At 39.7% G+C, this 24,822-nt stretch overlaps 2 protein-coding genes across 2 annotated transcripts in view; one reads left to right on the forward strand and one right to left on the reverse strand.

Moving 5' to 3' along the window:
- The window catches only part of NYAP1 (neuronal tyrosine phosphorylated phosphoinositide-3-kinase adaptor 1), a 139,893-nt gene that overhangs the window by 97,392 nt on the left and 17,679 nt on the right, over window positions 1-24,822 (reverse strand). The window lies entirely within an intron of this gene.
- Window positions 1-24,822, forward strand: part of LOC140128377 (TSC22 domain family protein 4-like) — a 55,484-nt gene that overhangs the window by 17,998 nt on the left and 12,664 nt on the right. The window contains exons 2-4 of the mRNA XM_072150044.1: window positions 3,181-3,609; window positions 3,699-3,844; window positions 4,065-4,113. Of these exons, the coding sequence (XP_072006145.1) occupies window positions 3,193-3,609; window positions 3,699-3,844; window positions 4,065-4,113 (612 nt within the window). The 5' untranslated portion in view covers window positions 3,181-3,192. The remainder of the gene's footprint in view (window positions 1-3,180; window positions 3,610-3,698; window positions 3,845-4,064; window positions 4,114-24,822) is intronic.

Below are 24,822 nucleotides of genomic sequence, written 5' to 3' on the forward strand. Positions count from 1 at the left end.
GTAGTAGGGTGGTGTAGTGACATAGTAGTGTAGGATAAGGATGTAGTAGGGTGGTGTAGTGACATAGTAGTGTAGGATAAGGATGTAGTAGGGTGGTGTAGTGACATAGTAGTGTAGGATAAGGATGTAGTAGGGTGGTTTATAGCTATAGTAGTGTAGGATAAGGATGTAGTAGGGTGGTTTATAGCTATAGTAGTATAGGATAAGGATGTAGTAGGGTGGTTTATAGCTATAGTAGTGCAGGATAAGGATGTAGTAGGGTGGTGTAGTGACATAGTAGTGCAGGATAAGGATGTAGTAGGGTGGTTTATAGCTATAGTAGTGCAGGATAAGGATGTAGTAGGGTGGTGTAGTGACATAGTAGTATAGGATAAGGATGTAGTAGGGTGGTGCAGTGACATAGTAGTATAGGATAAGGATGTAGTAGGGTGGTGTAGTGACATAGTAGTATAGGATAAGGATGTAGTAAGGTGGTGTAGTGACATAGTAGTATAGGATAAGGATGTAGTAGGGTGGTGTAGTGACATAGTAGTGTAGGATAAGGATGTAGTAGGATGGTGTAGTGACATAGTAGTATAGGATAAGGATGTAGTAGGGTGGTGTAGTGACATAGTAGTGTAGGATAAGGATGTAGTAGGGTGGTGTAGTGACATAGTAGTGCAGGATAAGGATGTAGTAGGGTGGTGTAGTGACATAGTAGTATAGGATAAGGATGTAGTAGGGTGGTTTATAGCTATAGTAGTGTAGGATAAGGATGTAGTAGGGTGGTTTATAGCTATAGCAGTGCAGGATAAGGATGTAGTAGGGTGGTGTAGTGACATAGTAGTGTAGGATAAGGATGTAGTAGGGTGGTTTATAGCTATAGTAGTGTAGGATAAGGATGTAGTAGGGTGGTGTAGTGACATAGTAGTATAGGATAAGGATGTAGTAGGGTGGTGTAGTGACATAGTAGTATAGGATAAGGATGTAGTAGGGTGGTGTAGTGACATAGTAGTGTAGGATAAGGATGTAGTAGGATGGTGTAGTGACATAGTAGTATAGGATAAGGATGTAGTAGGGTGGTTTATAGCTATAGTAGTATAGGATAAGGATGTAGTAGGGTGGTTTATAGCTATAGTAGTATAGGATAAGGATGTAGTAGGGTGGTTTATAGCTATAGCAGTGCAGGATAAGGATGTAGTAGGGTGGTGTAGTGACATAGTAGTGCAGGATAAGGATGTAGTAAGGTGGTGTAGTGACATAGTAGTATAGGATAAGGATGTAGTAGGGTGGTGTAGTGACATAGTAGTGTAGGATAAGGATGTAGTAGGGTGGTGTAGTGACATAGTAGTATAGGATAAGGATGTAGTAAGGTGGTGTAGTGACATAGTAGTATAGGATAAGGATGTAGTAGGGTGGTGTAGTGACATAGTAGTGTAGGATAAGGATGTAGTAGGGTGGTGTAGTGACATAGTAGTATAGGATAAGGATGTAGTAGGGTGGTGTAGTGACATAGTAGTATAGGATAAGGATGTAGTAGGGTGGTTTATAGCTATAGTAGTGTAGGATAAGGATGTAGCAGGGTGGTGTAGTGACATAGTAGTATAGGATAAGGATGTAGTAGGGTGGTGTAGTGACATAGTAGTATAGGATAAGGATGTAGTAGGGTGGTGTAGTGACATAGTAGTATAGGATAAGGATGTAGTAGGGTGGTGTAGTGACATAGTAGTGTAGGATAAGGATGTAGTAGGGTGGTGTAGTGACATAGTAGTATAGGATAAGGATGTAGTAAGGTGGTGTAGTGACATAGTAGTATAGGATAAGGATGTAGTAGGGTGGTTTATAGCTATAGCAGTGCAGGATAAGGATGTAGTAGGGTGGTGTAGTGACATAGTAGTGCAGGATAAGGATGTAGTAGGGTGGTGTAGTGACATAGTAGTATAGGATAAGGATGTAGTAGGGTGGTGTAGTGACATAGTAGTGTAGGATAAGGATGTAGTAGGGTGGTGTAGTGACATAGTAGTATAGGATAAGGATGTAGTAAGGTGGTGTAGTGACATAGTAGTATAGGATAAGGATGTAGTAGGGTGGTGTAGTGACATAGTAGTATAGGATAAGGATGTAGTAGGGTGGTGTAGTGACATAGTAGTATAGGATAAGGATGTAGTAGGGTGGTGTAGTGACATAGTAGTATAGGATAAGGATGTAGTAGGGTGGTGTAGTGACATAGTAGTATGGGATAAGGATGTAGTAGGGTGGTGTAGTGACATAGTAGTATAGGATAAGGATGTAGTAGGGTGGTGTAGTGACATAGTAGTATAGGATAAGGATGTAGTAGGGTGGTGTAGTGACATAGTAGTATAGGATAAGGATGTAGTAGGGTGGTGTAGTGACATAGTAGTATAGTATAAGGATGTAGTAGGGTGGTGTAGTGACATAGTAGTGTAGGATAAGGATGTAGTAGGGTGGTGTAGTGACATAGTAGTGTAGGATAAGGATGTAGTAGGGTGGTGTAGTGACATAGTAGTATGGGATAAGGATGTAGTAGGGTGGTGTAGTGACATAGTAGTGTAGGATAAGGATGTAGTAGGGTGGTTTATAGCTATAGTAGTGTAGGATAAGGATGTAGTAGGGTGGTTTATAGCTATAGTAGTGTAGGATAAGGATGTAGTAGGGTGGTTTATAGCTATAGTAGTGTAGGATAAGGATGTAGTAGGGTGGTTTATAGCTATAGTAGTATAGGATAAGGATGTAGTAGGGTGGTTTATAGCTATAGTAGTATAGGATAAGGATGTAGTAGGGTGGTGTAGTGACATAGTAGTATGGGATAAGGATGTAGTAGGGTGGTTTATAGCTATAGTAGTATAGGATAAGGATGTAGTAGGGTGGTTTATAGCTATAGTAGTATAGGATAAGGATGTAGTAGGGTGGTTTATAGCTATAGTAGTATAGGATAAGGATGTAGTAGGGTGGTGTAGTGACATAGTAGTATGGGATAAGGATGTAGTAGGGTGGTTTATAGCTATAGTAGTATAGGATAAGGATGTAGTAGGGTGGTTTATAGCTATAGTAGTGTAGGATAAGGATGTAGTAGGGTGGTTTATAGCTATAGTAGTGTGGGGTGCAGATGTAGCAGTGTAGTAGGCTTGTGTAGTGCAGTCATATCTTGCTCAGTAGTGACTAGATATTTCTCTCCTGCAGGATCCGTCAGCCATGAGTGGTGGGAAGAAGAGGAGCGGTTTCCAGATTACCAGTGTGACCAGTGACTACCAGCCCTCTTCTCCCGTCTCCCCGCTACCTATAGAGCGCTCTCCATCTCCATCACCGCCCAATGGTCCTCGGTCTCCGCCCACCTCCCGCTTTCGGTTGGTGCGGTTAGACCAGGGTCCGCTGGGTGGTGGGCGCAAGTATCAGAAGGGGCGCTGGAACTGTGTGGACTTCTACAACCTGGAGGTGGGTGCCCAGCACAGAGCTGGTGCCGGTCACTCGCTGGACTCTGGCCTTCCCAGGTCCACCCCACTGAGCCCCTTACTGCTCTCTCCAGGGGCAGGAGCCAAGGGACAGCAGGCTCCCCGGTCACAAGGAGCCCCCATATTTACCCTGGTGACAGACAAAGAGCCACCTGCAAAGGTGAGATGTACAATGATATCATGTGACCTATTTGTATACATTGAACGGTTTCACTATATCATATTCTCACTCCTCCCACCCCTGCACAGCCGGCTCCTCCCCTGCATCCAGTGTCACCACCAATCACAGTACAGAATGAGGCACGCCCAAGCCGACCGGTCTCTGACGTCTTCAATGAGCGTCTGCTTCTAGCTCGATCTGTGTTCAGTATAGGAGATGAGAATGACAATGACAGGTAAGTGGCCACAACTCAACCTACTTATAAGTGATGAGAGGCCCCAGAGCAAGGAAATGCATCAAACGCCCCTACAGCCATGTGTACACAGGAGATACAGGAGGCAGGGAGATATCAGAGAGGAAAAGGGTCCATAGAGAAAGCAACCAAGAAGTAAGGAGAGCATGAGGAATGTGACCCTAGCGCCTCATACTGAGCCCTCTCTATGTCTCCCATCTAGCACCTCCAACAGCATGGGGGCCATAGACAACAAGATAGAACAAGCCATGGTGAGTACCTAAGCCTTACACTGCACCCCCGTCCTGTATATACTATTCCTATACGTTATACACAGCTCTACACTGCACCCCCGTCCTGTATATACTATTCCTATACGTTATACACAGCTCTACACTGCACCCCCGTCCTGTATATACTATTCCTATACGTTATACACAGCTCTACACTGCACCCCCGTCCTGTATATACTATTCCTATACGTTATACACAGCTCTACACTGCACCCCCGTCCTGTATATACTATTCCTATACGTTATACACAGCTCTACACTGCACCTCCGTCCTGTATATACTATTCCTATACGTTATACACAGCTCTACACTGCACCCCCGTCCTGTATATACTATTCCTATACGTTATACACAGCTCTACACTGCACCCCCGTCCTGTATATACTATTCCTATACGTTATACACAGCTCTACACTGCACCCCCGTCCTGTATATACTATTCCTATACATTATACACAGCTCTACACTGCACCCCCGTCCTGTATATACTATTCCTATACGTTATACACAGCTCTACACTGCACCCCTGTCCTGTATATACTATTCCTATACATTATACACAGCTCTACACTGCACCCCCGTCCTGTATATACTATTCCTATACATTATACACAGCTCTACACTGCACCCCCGTCCTGTATATACTATTCCTATACGTTATACACAGCTCTACACTGCACCCCTGTCCTGTATATACTATTCCTATACATTATACACAGCTCTACACTGCACCCCCGTCCTGTATATACTATTCCTATACGTTATACACAGCTCTACACTGCACCCCCGTCCTGTATATACTATTCCTATACGTTATACACAGCTCTACACTGCACCCCCGTCCTGTATATACTATTCCTATACGTTATACACAGCTCTACACTGCACCCCCGTCCTGTATATACTATTCCTATACATTATACACAGCTCTACACTGCACCCCCGTCCTGTATATACTATTCCTATACGTTATACACAGCTCTACACTGCACCCCCGTCCTGTATATACTATTCCTATACATTATACACAGCTCTACACTGCACCCCCGTCCTGTATATACTATTCCTATACGTTATACACAGCTCTACACTGCACCCCCGTCCTGTATATACTATTCCTATACGTTATACACAGCTCTACACTGCACCCCCGTCCTGTATATACTATTCCTATACGTTATACACAGCTCTACACTGCACCCCCGTCCTGTATATACTATTCCTATACGTTATACACAGCTCCACACTGCACCCCCGTCCTGTATATACTATTCCTATACGTTATACACAGCTCTACACTGCACCTCCGTCCTGTATATACTATTCCTATACGTTATACACAGCTCTACACTGCACCCCCGTCCTGTGTATACTATTCCTATACGTTATACACAGCTCTACACTGCACCTCCGTCCTGTATATACTATTCCTATACGTTATACACAGCTCTACACTGCACCCCCGTCCTGTATATACTATTCCTATACGTTATACACAGCTCTACACTGCACCCCCGTCCTGTGTATACTATTCCTATACGTTATACACAGCTCTACACTGCACCCCCGTCCTGTATATACTATTCCTATACGTTATACACAGCTCTACACTGCACCCCCGTCCTGTATATACTATTCCTATACATTATACACAGCTCTACACTGCACCCCCGTCCTGTATATACTATTCCTATACGTTATACACAGCTCTACACTGCACCTCCGTCCTGTATATACTATTCCTATACATTATACACAGCTCTACACTGCACCCCCGTCCTGTATATACTATTCCTATACGTTATACACAGCTCTACACTGCACCCCCGTCCTGTATATACTATTCCTATACGTTATACACAACTCTACACTGCACCCCCGTCCTGTATATACTATTCCTATACATTATACACAGCTCTACACTGCACCCCCGTCCTGTATATACTATTCCTATACATTATACACAGCTCTACACTGCACCTCCGTCCTGTATATACTATTCCTATACATTATACACAGCTCTACACTGCACCCCCGTCCTGTATATACTATTCCTATACGTTATACACAGCTCTACACTGCACCTCCGTCCTGTATATACTATTCCTATACGTTATACACAGCTCTACACTGCACCCCCGTCCTGTATATACTATTCCTATACGTTATACACAGCTCTACACTGCACCCCCGTCCTGTATATACTATTCCTATACGTTATACACAGCTCTACACTGCACTCCCGTCCTGTATATACTATTCCTATACGTTATACACAGCTCTACACTGCACCCCCGTCCTGTATATACTATTCCTATACGTTATACACAGCTCTACACTGCACCTCCGTCCTGTATATACTATTCCTATACGTTATACACAGCTCTACACTGCACCCCCGTCCTGTATATACTATTCCTATACGTTATACACAGCTCTACACTGCACCCCCGTCCTGTATATACTATTCCTATACGTTATACACCGCTCTACACTGCACCCCCGTCCTGTATATACTATTCCTATACGTTATACACCGCTCTACACTGCACCCCCGTCCTGTATATACTATTCCTATACGTTATACACGGCTCTACACTGCACCCCCGTCCTGTATATACTATTCCTATACGTTATACACAGCTCTACACTGCACCCCCGTCCTGTATATACTATTCCTACACGTTATACACAGCTCTACACTGCACCTCCGTCCTGTATATACTATTCCTATACATTATACACAGCTCTACACTGCACCCCCGTCCTGTATATACTATTCCTATACGTTATACACAGCTGTACACTGCACCCCCATCCTGTATATACTATTCCTATATGTTATACACAGCTCTACACTGCACCCCCGTCCTGTATATACTATTCCTATACGTTATACACAGCTCTACACTGCACCCCCGTCCTGTATATACTATTCCTATACGTTATACACAGCTCTACACTGCACCCCCGTCCTGTATATACTATTCCTGTACATTATATATACACTGCACCCCCGTCCTGTATATACTATTCCTATACATTATACACAGCTCTACACTGCACCCCCGTCCTGTATATACTATTCCTATACGTTATACACAGCTCTACACTGCACCCCCATCCTGTATATACTATTCCTATATGTTATACACAGCTCTACACTGCACCCCCGTCCTGTATATACTATTCCTATACGTTATACACAGCTCTACACTGCACCCCCGTCCTGTATATACTATTCCTATACGTTATACACAGCTCTACACTGCACCTCCGTCCTGTATATACTATTCCTATACGTTATACACAGCTCTACACTGCACCCCCGTCCTGTATATACTATTCCTATACGTTATACACAGCTCTACACTGCACCCCCGTCCTGTATATACTATTCCTATACGTTATACACAGCTCTACACTGCACCTCCGTCCTGTATATACTATTCCTATACATTATACACAGCTCTACACTGCACCCCCGTCCTGTATATACTATTCCTATACGTTATACACAGCTCTACACTGCACCCCCGTCCTTTATATACTATTCCTATACGTTATACACAGCTCTACACTGCACCCCCGTCCTGTATATACTATTCCTGTACATTATATATACACTGCACCCCCGTCCTGTATATACTATTCCTATACGTTATACACAGCTCTACACTGCACTCCCGTCCTGTATATACTATTCCTATACGTTATACACAGCTCTACACTGCACCCCCGTCCTGTATATACTATTCCTATACGTTATACACAGCTCTACACTGCACCCCCGTCCTGTATATACTATTCCTATACATTATACACAGCTCTACACTGCACCCCCGTCCTGTATATACTATTCCTATACGTTATACACAGCTCTACACTGCACCTCCGTCCTGTATATACTATTCCTATACATTATACACAGCTCTACACTGCACCCCCGTCCTGTATATACTATTCCTATACGTTATACACAGCTCTACACTGCACCCCCGTCCTGTATATACTATTCCTATACGTTATACACAGCTCTACACTGCACCCCCGTCCTGTATATACTATTCCTATACGTTATACACAGCTCTACACTGCACCCCCGTCCTGTATATACTATTCCTATACGTTATACACAGCTCTACACTGCACCTCCGTCCTGTATATACCATTCCTATACGTTATACACAGCTCTACACTGCACCCCCGTCCTGTATATACCATTCCTATACGTTATACACAGCTCTACACTGCACCCCCGTCCTGTATATACTATTCCTATACATTATACACAGCTCTACACTGCACCCCCGTCCTGTATATACTATTCCTATACGTTATACACAGCTCTACACTGCACCTCCGTCCTGTATATACTATTCCTATACATTATACACAGCTCTACACTGCACCCCCGTCCTGTATATACTATTCCTATACGTTATACACAGCTCTACACTGCACCCCCGTCCTGTATATACTATTCCTATACGTTATACACAGCTCTACACTGCACCCCCGTCCTGTATATACTATTCCTATACGTTATACACAGCTCTACACTGCACCCCCGTCCTGTATATACTATTCCTATACGTTATACACAGCTCTACACTGCACCTCCGTCCTGTATATACTATTCCTATATGTTATACACAGCTCTACACTGCACCCCCGTCCTGTATATACTATTCCTATACATTATACACAGCTCTACACTGCACCCCCGTCCTGTATATACTATTCCTATACATTATACACAGCTCTACACTGCACCCCCGTCCTGTATATACTATTCCTATACGTTATACACAGCTCTACACTGCACCCCCGTCCTGTATATACTATTCCTATACGTTATACACAGCTCTACACTGCACCTCCGTCCTGTATATACTATTCCTATACATTATACACAGCTCTACACTGCACCCCCGTCCTGTATATACTATTCCTATACGTTATACACAGCTCTACACTGCACCTCCATCCTGTATATACTATTCCTATACGTTATACACAGCTCTACACTGCACCCCCGTCCTGTATATACTATTCCTATACGTTATACACAGCTCTACACTGCACCCCCGTCCTGTATATACTATTCCTATACGTTATACACAGCTCTACACTGCACCCCCGTCCTGTATATACTATTCCTATACGTTATACACAGCTCTACACTGCACCCCCGTCCTGTATATACTATTCCTATACGTTATACACAGCTCTACACTGCACCCCCGTCCTGTATATACTATTCCTATACGTTATACACAGCTCTACACTGCACCCCCGTCCTGTATATACTATTCCTATACGTTATACACAGCTCTACACTGCACCCCCGTCCTGTATATACTATTCCTATACGTTATACACAGCTCTACACTGCACCCCCGTCCTGTATATACTATTCCTATACGTTATACACAGCTCTACACTGCACCTCCGTCCTGTATATACTATTCCTATACGTTATACACGGCTCTACACTGCACCCCCGTCCTGTATATACTATTCCTATACGTTATACACAGCTCTACACTGCACCCCCGTCCTGTATATACTATTCCTATACGTTATACACAGCTCTACACTGCACCCCCGTCCTGTATATACTATTCCTATACGTTATACACAGCTCTACACTGCACCTCCGTCCTGTATATACTATTCCTATACGTTATACACAGCTCTACACTGCACCCCCGTCCTGTATATACTATTCCTATACGTTATACACAGCTCTACACTGCACCCCCGTCCTGTATATACTATTCCTATACGTTATACACAGCTCTACACTGCACCCCCGTCCTGTATATACTATTCCTATACGTTATACACAGCTCTACACTGCACCCCCGTCCTGTATATACTATTCCTATACGTTATACACAGCTCTACACTGCACCCCCGTCCTGTATATACTATTCCTATACGTTATACACAGCTCTACACTGCACCCCCGTCCTGTGTATACTATTCCTATACATTATACACAGCTCTACACTGCACCCCCGTCCTGTATATACTATTCCTATACGTTATACACAGCTCTACACTGCACCCCCGTCCTGTATATACTATTCCTATACGTTATACACAGCTCTACACTGCACCCCCGTCCTGTATATACTATTCCTATACGTTATACACAGCTCTACACTGCACCCCCGTCCTGTATATACTATTCCTATACGTTATACACAGCTCTACACTGCACCCCCGTCCTGTATATACTATTCCTTTACATTATATATACACTACACCTCGTCCTGTATATACTATTCCTATACATTATACACAGCTCTACAGTGCACCTCCGTCCTGTATATACTATTCCTATACATTATACACAGCTCTACACTGCACCCCCGTCCTGTATATACTATTCCTATACGTTATACACAGCTCTACACTGCACCCCCGTCCTGTATATACTATTCCTATACGTTATACACAGCTCTACACTGCACCTCCGTCCTGTATATACTATTCCTATACGTTATACACAGCTCTACACTGCACCCCCGTCCTGTATATACTATTCCTATACGTTATACACAGCTCTACACTGCACCCCCGTCCTGTATATACTATTCCTATACGTTATACACAGCTCTACACTGCACCCCCGTCCTGTATATACTATTCCTATACGTTATACACAGCTCTACACTGCACCCCCGTCCTGTATATACTATTCCTATACGTTATACACAGCTCTACACTGCACCCCCGTCCTGTATATACTATTCCTATACGTTATACACAGCTCTACACTGCACCCCCGTCCTGTATATACTATTCCTACACGTTATACACAGCTCTACACTGCACCTCCGTCCTGTATATACTATTCCTATACGTTATACACAGCTCTACACTGCACCCCCGTCCTGTATATACTATTCCTATACGTTATACACAGCTCTACACTGCACCCCCGTCCTGTATATACTATTCCTATACGTTATACACAGCTCTACACTGCACCCCGTCCTGTATATACTATTCCTGTACATTATATATACACTATACCCCGTCCTGTATATACTATTCCTGTACATTATATATACACTACACCCCGTCCTGTATATACTATTCCTGTACACTATATATACACTACACCCCGTCCTGTATATACTATTCCTGTACACTATATATACACTACACCCCGTCCTGTATATACTATTCCTGTACATTATATATACACTACACCCCGTCCTGTATATACTATTCCTGTACATTATATATACGCTACACCCCGTCCTGTATATACTATTCCTGTACATTATATATACACTACACCCCGTCCTGTATATACTATTCCTGTACATTATATATACACTACACCCCGTCCTGTATATACTATTCCTGTACATTATATATACACTACACCCCGTCCTGTATATACTATTCCTGTACATTATATATACGCTACACCCCGTCCTGTATATACTATTCCTGTACATTATATATACACTACACCCCGTCCTGTATATACTATTCCTGTACACTATATATACGCTACACCCCGTCCTGTATATACTATTCCTGTACATTATATATACACTACACCCCGTCCTGTATATACTATTCCTGTACATTATATATACGCTACACCCCCGTCCTGTATATACTATTCCTGTACATTATATATACACTACACCCCGTCCTGTATATACTATTCCTGTACATTATATATACGCTACACCCCGTCCTGTATATACTATTCCTGTACATTATATATACACTACACCCCGTCCTGTATATACTATTCCTGTACATTATATATACACTACACCCCGTCCTGTATGTACTATTCCTGTACATTATATATACACTACACCCCGTCCTGTATATACTATTCCTGTACATTATATATACGCTACACCCCGTCCTGTATATACTATTCCTGTACATTATATATACGCTACACCCCGTCCTGTATATACTATTCCTGTACATTATATATACTACACCCCGTCCTGTATATACCATCCCTGTACATTATATATACGCTACACCCCGCCCTGTATATACTATTCCTGTACATTATATATACACTATACCCCGTCCTGTATATACTATTCCTGTACATTATATATACACTACACCCCGTCCTGTATATACTATTCCTGTACATTATATATACACTACACCCCGTCCTGTATATACTATTCCTGTACATTATATATACACTACACCCCGTCCTGTATATACTATCCCTGTACATTATATATACGCTACACCCCGTCCTGTATATACTATTCCTATACATTATATATACGCTACACCCCGCCCTGTATATACTATTCCTGTACATTATATATACACTATACCCCGTCCTGTATATACTATTCCTGTACATTATATATACGCTACACCCCGTCCTGTATATACTATCCCTGTACATTATATATACGCTACACCCCGTCCTGTATATACTATTCCTATACATTATATATACGCTACACCCCGCCCTGTATATACTATTCCTGTACATTATATATACGCTACACCCTGTCCTGTATATACTATTCCTGTACATTATATATACGCTACACCCCCTCCTGTATATACTATTCCTGTACATTATATATACACTACACCTCGTCCTATCCTGTATATACTATTCCTGTACATTATATATACACTACACCCCGTCCTGTATATACTATTCCTGTACATTATATATACACTACACCCCGTCCTGTATATACCATCCCTGTACATTATATATACACTACACCCCGTCCTGTATATACTATTCCTGTACATTATATATACACTACACCCCGTCCTGTATATACTATTCCTGTACATTATATATACACTACACCCCGTCCTGTATATACTATTCTTGTACATTATATATACACTACACCCCGTCCTGTATATACTATCCCTGTACATTATATATACGCTACACCCCGTCCTGTATATACTATTCCTATACATTATATATACACTACACCCCGTCCTGTATATACTATTCCTATACATTATATATACACTACACCCCCTCCTGTATATACTATTCCTGTACATTGTATATACGCTACACCCCGTCCTGTATATACTATTCCTGTACATTATATATACGCTACACCCCGTCTTGTATACACTATTCCTGTACATTATATACACACTACACCCCGTCCTGTATATACTATTCCTGTACACTATATATACGCTACACCCCGTCCTGTATATACTATTCCTGTACATTATATATACGCTACACCCCGTCCTGTATATACTATTCCTGTACATTATATATACACTACACCCCGTCCTGTATATACTATCCCTGTACATTATATATACACTACACCCCGTCCTGTATATACTATTCCTGTACATTATATATACACTACACCCCGTCCTATATATACTATTCCTGTACATTATATATACGCTACACCCCGTCCTGTATATACTATTCCTGTACATTATATATACGCTACACCCCGTCCTGTATATACTATTCCTGTACATTATATATACGCTACACCCCGTCCTGTATATACTATTCCTGTACATTATATATACGCTACACCCCGTCCTGTATATACTATTCCTGTACATTATATATACGCTACACCCCGTCCTGTATATACTATTCCTGTACATTATATATACGCTACACCCCGTCCTGTATATACTATTCCTGTACATTATATATACGCTACACCCCGTCCTGTATATACTATTCCTGTACATTATATATACGCTACACCCCGTCCTGTATATACTATTCCTGTACATTATATATACGCTACACCCCGTCCTGTATATACTATTCCTGTACATTATATATATATACACTACACCCCGTCCTGTATATACTATTCCTGTACATTATATATACGCTACACCCCGTCCTGTATATACTATTCCTGTACATTATATATACGCTACACCCCGTCCTGTATATACTATTCCTGTACATTATATATACACTACACCCCGTCCTGTATATACTATTCCTGTACATTATATATACACTACACCCCGTCCTGTATATACTATTCCTGTACATTATATATACGCTACACCCCGTCCTGTATATACTATTCCTGTACATTATATATACGCTACACCCCGTCCTGTATATACTATTCCTGTACAATATATATATACACTACACCCCGTCCTGTATATACTATTCCTGTACATTATATATACGCTACACCCCCGTCCTGTATATACTATTCCTGTACATTATATATACGCTACACCCCTGTCCTGTATATACTATTCCTGTACATTATATATACACTACACCCCGTCCTGTATATACTATCCCTGTACATTATATATACACTACACCCCGTCCTGTATATACTATTCCTGTACATTATAGATACACTACACCCCCTCCTGTATATACTATACCTGTACATTATATATACACTACCCCCCGTCCTGTATATACTATTCCTGTACATTATATATACGCTACACCCCTGTCCTGTATATACTATTCCTGTACATTATATATACACTACACCCCGTCCTGTATATACTATCCCTGTACATTATATATACACTACACCCCGTCCTGTATATACTATTCCTGTACATTATAGATACACTACACCCCGTCCTGTATATACTATTCCTGTACATTATATATATATATACACTACACCCCGTCCTGTATATACTATTCCTGTACATTATATATACACTACACCCCGTCCTGTATATACTATTCCTGTACATTATATATACACTACACCCCGTCCTGTATATACTATACCTGTACATTATATATACACTACACCCCGTCCTGTATATACTATTCCTGTACATTATATATACACTACACCCGTCCTGTATATACTATTCCTGTACATTATATATACGCTACACCCCGTCCTGTATATACTATTCCTGTACACTATATATACACTACACCCCGTCCTGTATATACTATTCCTGTACATTATATATACGCTACACCCCGTCCTGTATATACTATTCCTGTACATTATATATACGCTACACCCCGTCCTGTATATACTATTCCTGTACATTATATATACGCGACACCCCGTCCTGTATATACTATTCCTGTACATTATATATACACTACACCCCGTCCTGTATATACTATTCCTGTACATTATATATACACTACACCCCGTCCTGTATATACTATTCCTGTACATTATATATACACTACACCCCGTCCTGTATATACTATTCCTATACATTATATATACGCTACACCCCGTCCTGTATATACTATTCCTGTACATTATATATACACTACACCCCGTCCTGTATATACTATTCCTGTACATTATATATACGCTACACCCCGTCCTGTATATACTATTCCTGTACATTATATATACACTACACCCCGTCCTGTATATACTATTCCTGTACATTATATATACACTACACCCCGTCCTGTATATACTATCCCTGTACATTATATATACGCTACACCCCGTCCTGTATATACTATTCCTATACATTATATATACGCTACACCCCGCCCTGTATATACTATTCCTGTACATTATATATACACTACACCCCCTCCTGTATATACTATTCCTGTACATTATATATACACTACACCCCGTCCTGTATATACTATTCCTGTACATTATATATACACTACACCCCGTCCTGTATATACTATCCCTGTACATTATATATACACTACACCCCGTCCTGTATATACTATTCCTGTACATTATATATACACTACACCCCGTCCTGTATATACTATTCCTGTACATTATATATACGCTACACCCCGTCCTGTATATACTATTCCTGTACATTATATATACGCTACACCCCGTCCTGTATATACTATTCCTGTACATTATATATACACTACCCCCCGTCCTGTATATACTATTCCTGTACATTATATATACGCTACACCCCGCCCTGTATATACTATTCCTGTACATTATATATACACTACACCCCGTCCTGTATATACTATACCTGTACATTATATATACACTACACCCCGTCCTGTATATACTATTCCTGTACATTATATATACGCTACACCCCGTCCTGTATATACTATTCCTGTACATTATATATTCACTACACCCCGTCCTGTATATACTATTCCTGTACATTATATATACGCTACACCCCCTCCTGTATATACTATTCCTGTACATTATATATACGCTACACCCCGTCCTGTATATACTATTCCTGTACATTATATATACACTACACCCCGTCCTGTATATACTATTCCTGTACATTATATATACACTACACCCCGTCCTGTATATACTATTCCTGTACATTATATATACACTACACCCCGTCCTGTATATACTATTCCTGTACATTATATATACACTACACCCCGTCCTGTATATACTATTCCTGTACATTATATATACGCTACACCCCGTCCTGTATATACTATTCCTGTACACTATATATACGCTACACCCCGTCCTGTATATACTATTCCTGTACATTATATATACACTACACCCCGTCCTGTATATACTATTCCTGTACATTATATATACGCTACACCCCGTCCTGTATATACTATTCCTGTACATTATATATACGCTACACCCCGTCCTGTATATACTATTCCTGTACACTATATATACGCTACACCCCGTCCTGTATATACTATTCCTGTACATTATATACACTACACCCCCTCCTGTATATACTATTCCTGTACATTATATATACACTACACCCCGTCCTGTATATACTATTCCTGTACATTATATATACACTACACCCCCTCCTGTATATACTATTCCTGTACATTATATATACACTACACCCCGTCCTATATATACTATTCCTGTACATTATATATACACTACACCCCGTCCTGTATATACTATTCCTGTACATTATATATACACTACACCCCGTCCTGTATATACTATCCCTGTACATTATATATACACTACACCCCGTCCTGTATATACTATTCCTGTACATTATATATATGCTACACCCCCGTCCTGTATATACTATTCCTGTACATTATATATACGCTACACCCCGTCCTGTATATACTATTCCTGTACATTATATATACACTACACCTCGTCCTGTATATACTATTCCTGTACATTATATATACGCTACACCCCGTCCTGTATATACTATTCCTGTACATTATATATACACTACACCCCGTCCTGTATATACTACTCCTGTACATTATATATACGCTACACCCCCTCCTGTATATACTATTCCTGTACACTATATATACACTACACCCCGTCCTGTATATACTATTCCTGTACATTATATATACACTACACCCCGTCCTGTATATACTATTCCTGTACATTATATATACACTACACCCCGTCCTGTATATACTATTCCTGTACATTATATATACGCTGCACCCCGTCCTGTATATACTATTCCTGTACATTATATATACACTACACCCCGTCCTGTATATACTATTCCTGTACATTATATATACGCTACACCCCGTCCTGTATATACTATTCCTGTACATTATATATACGCTACACCCCGTCCTGTATATACTATTCCTGTACACTATATATACACTACCCCCCGTCCTGTATATACTATTCCTGTACATTATATATACACTACCCCCGTCCTGTATATACTATTCCTGTACATTATATATACACTACACCCCGTCCTGTATATACTATTCCTGTACATTATATATACACTACACCCCGTCCTGTATATACTATTCCTGTACATTATATATACGCTGCACCCCGTCCTGTATATACTATTCCTGTACATTATATATACACTACACCCCGTCCTGTATATACTATACCTGTACATTATATACACTACACCCCGTCCTGTATATACTATTCCTGTACATTATATATACACTACACCCCGTCCTGTATATACTATTCCTGTACATTATATATACACTACACCCCGTCCTGTATATACTATTCCTGTACATTATATATACACTACACCCCGTCCTGTATATACTATCCCTGTACATTATATATACGCTACACCCCGTCCTGTATATACTATTCCTGTACATTATATATACACTACACCCCGTCCTGTATATACTATACCTGTACATTATATATACGCTACACCCCGTCCTGTATATACTATTCCTATACATTATATATACACTACACCCCGTCCTGTATATACTATTCCTGTACATTATATATACACTACACCCCGTCCTGTATATACTATTCCTGTACATTATATATACGCTACACCCCGTCCTGTATATACTATTCTTGTACATTATATATACGCTACAGCCCGTCCTGTATATACTATTCCTGTACATTATATATACGCTACACCCCGTCCTGTATATACTATTCCTGTACATTATATATACACTACACCCCGTCCTGTATATACTATTCCTGTACATTATATATACACTACACCCCGTCCTGTATATACTATTCCTGTACATTATATATACGCTACACCCCGTCCTGTATATACTATTCCTGTACATTATATATATATACACTACACCCCGTCCTGTATATACTATTCCTGTACATTATATACACTACACCCCCTCCTGTATATACTATTCCTGTACATTATATATACACTACACCCCGTCCTGTATATACTATTCCTGTACATTATATATACACTACACCCCCTCCTGTATATACTATTCCTGTACATTATATATACGCTACACCCCGTCCTGTATATACTATTCCTGTACATTATATATACGCTACACCCCGTCCTGTATATACTATTCCTGTACATTATATATACACTACACCCCGTCCTGTATATACTATTCCTGTACATTATATACACTACACCCCCTCCTGTATATACTATTCCTGTACATTATATACACTACACCCCGTCCTGTATATACTATTCCTGTACATTATATATATATACACTACACCCCGTCCTGTATATACTATTCCTGTACATTATATATACGCTACACCCCCTCCTGTATATACTATTCCTGTACATTATATATACACTACACCCCGTCCTGTATATACTATTCCTGTACATTATATATATATACACTACACCCCGTCCTGTATATACTATTCCTGTACATTATATATATACACTACACCCCGTCCTGTATATACTATTCCTGTACATTATATATATATACACTACACCCCGTCCTGTATATACTATTCCTGTACATTATATATACGCTACACCCCGTCCTGTATATACTATTCCTGTACATTATATATACGCTACACCCCGTCCTGTATATACTATTCCTGTACATTATATATACACTACACCCCGTCCTGTATATACTATTCCTGTACATTATATATACGCTACACCCCGTCCTGTATATACTATTCCTGTACATTATATATACGCTACACCCCGTCCTGTATATACTATTCCTGTACATTATATATACACTACACCCCGTCCTGTATATACTATTCCTGTACATTATATACACTACACCCCCTCCTGTATATACTATTCCTGTACATTATATACACTACACCCCGTCCTGTATATACTATTCCTGTACATTATATATATATACACTACACCCCGTCCTGTATATACTATTCCTGTACATTATATATACGCTACACCCCCTCCTGTATATACTATTCCTGTACATTATATATACACTACACCCCGTCCTGTATATACTATTCCTGTACATTATATATATATACACTACACCCCGTCCTGTATATACTATTCCTGTACATTATATATATACACTACACCCCGTCCTGTATATACTATTCCTGTACATTATATATATATACACTACACCCCGTCCTGTATATACTATTCCTGTACATTATATATACGCTACACCCCGTCCTGTATATACTATTCCTGTACATTATATATACGCTACACCCCGTCCTGTATATACTATTCCTGTACATTATATATACACTACACCCCGTCCTGTATATACTATTCCTGTACATTATATATACGCTACACCCCGTCCTGTATATACTATTCCTGTACATTATATATACACTACACCCCGTCCTGTATATACTATTCCTGTACATTATATATATATACACTACACCCCGTCCTGTATATACTATTCCTGTACATTATATATATACACTACACCCCGTCCTGTATATACTATTCCTGTACATTATATATATATACACTACACCCCGTCCTGTATATACTATTCCTGTACATTATATATACACTACACCCCGTCCTGTATATACTATTCCTGTACATTATATATACACTACACCCCGTCCTGTATATACTATTCCTGTACATTATATATACGCTACACCCCGTCCTGTATATACTATTCCTGTACATTATATATACACTACACCCCGTCCTGTATATACTATTCCTGTACATTATATATACGCTACACCCCGTCCTGTATATACTATTCCTGTACATTATATATACGCTACACCCCCTCCTGTATATACTATTCCTGTACATTATATATACACTACACCCCGTCCTGTATATACTATTCCTGTACATTATATATACACTACACCCCGTCCTGTATATACTATTCCTGTACATTGTATATACGCTACACCCCGTCCTGTATATACTATTCCTGTACATTATATATACGCTACACCCCGTCCTGTATATACTATTCCTGTACATTATATATACACTACACCCCGTCCTGTATATACTATTCCTGTACATTATATATACACTACACCCCGTCCTGTATATACTATTCCTGTACATTATATATACACTACACCCCGTCCTGTATATACTATTCCTGTACATTATATATACACTACACCCCGTCCTGTATATACTATTCCTGTACATTATATATACGCTACACCCCGTCCTGTATATACTATTCCTGTACATTATATATATATACACTACACCCCGTCCTGTATATACTATTCCTGTACATTATATATACGCTACACCCCGTCCTGTATATACTATTCCTGTACACTATATATACGCTACACCCCGTCCTGTATATACTATTCCTGTACATTATATACACTACACCCGGTCCTGTATATACTATTCCTGTACATTATATATACACTACACCCCGTCCTGTATATACTATTCCTGTACATTATATATACGCTACACCCCCGTCCTGTATATACTATTCCTGTACATTATATATACACTACACCCCGTCCTGTATATACTATTCCTGTACATTATATATACGCTACACCCCCTCCTGTATATACTATTCCTGTACATTATATATACACTACACCCCGTCCTGTATATACTATTCCTGTACATTATATATACACTACACCCCGTCCTGTATATACTATTCCTGTACATTATATATACACTACACCCCGTCCTGTATATACTATTCCTGTACACTATATATACACTACACCCCGTCCTGTATATACTATTCCTGTACACTATATATACACTACACCCCGTCCTGTATATACTATTCCTGTACATTATATATACACTACACCCCGTCCTGTATATACTATTCCTGTACATTATATATACACTACACCCCGTCCTGTATATACTATTCCTGTACATTATATATACGCTACACCCCCTCCTGTATATACTATTCCTGTACATTATATATACACTACACCCCGTCCTGTATATACTATCCCTGTACATTATATATACACTACACCCCGTCCTGTATATACTATTCCTGTACATTATATATACGCTACACCCCGTCCTGTATATACTATTCCTGTACACTATATATACGCTACACCCCGTCCTGTATATACTATTCCTGTACATTATATATACACTACACCCCGTCCTGTATATACTATTCCTGTACATTATATATACACTACACCCCGTCCTGTATATACTATTCCTGTACATTATATATACACTACACCCCCTCCTGTATATACTATTCCTGTACATTGTATATACACTACACCCCGTCCGGTATATACTATTCCAGTACATTATATATACACTACACCCCGTCCTGTATATACTATTCCTGTACATTATATATACGCTACACCCCGTCCTGTATATACTATTCCTGTACATTATATATACACTACACCCGGTCCTGTATATACTATTCCTGTACATTATATATACGCTACACCCCGTCCTGTATATACTATTCCTGTACATTATATATACACTACACCCGGTCCTGTATATACTATCCCTGTACATTATATATACACTACACCCCGTCCTGTATATACTATTCCTGTACATTATATATACCCTACACCCCGTCCTGTATATACTATTCCTGTACATTATATATACACTACACCCCGTCCTGTATATACTATTCCTGTACATTATATATACGCTACACCCCGTCCTGTATATACTATTCCTGTACATTATATATACGCTACACCCCGTCCTGTATATACTATTCCTGTACATTATATATACACTACACCCCGTCCTGTATATACTATTCCTGTACATTATATATACACTACACCCCGTCCTGTATATACTATTCCTGTACATTATATATACACTACACCCCGTCCTGTATATACTATTCCTGTACATTATATATACGCTACACCCCGTCCTGTATATACTATTCCTGTACATTATATATACTACACCCCGTCCTGTATATACTATTCCTGTACATTATATATACACTACACCCCGTCCTGTATATACTATTCCTGTACATTATATATACACTGCACCCCGTCCTGTATATACTATTCCTGTACATTATATATACGCTACACCCCGTCCTGTATATACTATTCCTGTACATTATATATACTACACCCCGTCCTGTATATACTATTCCTGTACATTATATATACACTACACCCCGTCCTGTATATACTATTCCTGTACATTATATATACACTGCACCCCGTCCTGTATATACTATTCCTGTACATTATATATACGCTACACCCCGTCCTGTATATACTATTCCTGTACATTATATATACGCTACACCCCCGTCCTGTATATACTATACCTGTACATTATATACACTACACCCCCTCCTGTATATACTATTCCTGTACATTATATATACGCTACACCCCCGTCCTGTATATACTATACCTGTACATTATATACACTACACCCCCTCCTGTATATACTATTCCTGTACATTATATATATATACACTACACCCCGTCCTGTATATACTATTCCTGTACATTATATATACGCTACACCCCCTCCTGTATATACTATTCCTGTACATTATATATACGCTACACCCCGTCCTGTATATACTATTCCTGTACATTATATATACGCTACACCCCGTCCTGTATATACTATTCCTGTACATTATATATACGCTGCACCCCGTCCTGTATATACTATTCCTGTACATTATATATACGCTACACCCCCGTCCTGTATATACTATTCCTGTACATTATATATACGCTACACCCCGTCCTGTATATACTATTCCTGTACATTATATATACGCTACACCCCGTCCTGTATATACTATTCCTGTACATTATATATACACTACACCCCGTCCTGTATATACTATTCCTGTACATTATATATACGCTACACCCCGTCCTGTATATACTATTCCTGTACATTATATATACGCTACACCCCGTCCTGTATATACTATTCCTGTACATTATATATACACTACACCCCGTCCTATATATACTATTCCTGTACATTATATATACACTACACCCCGTCCTATATATACTATTCCTGTACATTATATATACGCTACACCCCGTCCTGTATATACTATTCCTGTACATTATATATACACTACACCCCCTCCTGTATATACTATACCTGTACATTATATACACTACACCCCGTCCTGTATATACTATTCCTGTACATTATATATACACTACACCCCGTCCTGTATATACTATTCCTGTACATTATATATACACTATACCCCGTCCTGTATATACTATTCCTGTACATTATATATACACTACACCCCCTCCTGTATATACTATTCCTGTACATTATATATACACTGCACCCCGTCCTGTATATACTATTCCTGTACATTATATATATACACTACACCCCGTCCTGTATATACTATTCCTGTACATTATATATACGCTACACCCCGTCCTGTATATACTATTCCTGTACATTATATATACACTACACCCCGTCCTGTATATACTATTCCTGTACATTATATATACACTACACCCCGTCCTGTATATACTATTCCTGTACATTATATATACGCTACACCCCGTCCTGTATATACTATTCCTGTACACTATATATACACTACACCCGGTCCTGTATATACTATTCCTGTACATTATATATACACTACACCCCCTCCTGTATATACTATTCCTGTACATTATATATACACTACACCCCCTCCTGTATATACTATTCCTGTACATTATATATACGCTACACCCCTCCTGTATATACTATTCCTGTACATTATATATACGCTACACCCCGTCCTGTATATACTATTCCTGTACATTGTATATACGCTACACCCCCGTCCTGTATATACTATTCCTGTACATTATATATACACTACACCCCCTCCTGTATATACTATTCCTGTACATTATATATACACTACACCCCGTCCTGTATATACTATTCCTGTACACTATATATACACTACACCCCGTCCTGTATATATACTATTCCTGTACATTATATATACGCTA

This window comes from Engystomops pustulosus, chromosome 4 (genome assembly GCF_040894005.1).
Source record: "Engystomops pustulosus chromosome 4, aEngPut4.maternal, whole genome shotgun sequence".
Taxonomy (NCBI): domain Eukaryota; kingdom Metazoa; phylum Chordata; class Amphibia; order Anura; family Leptodactylidae; genus Engystomops; species Engystomops pustulosus.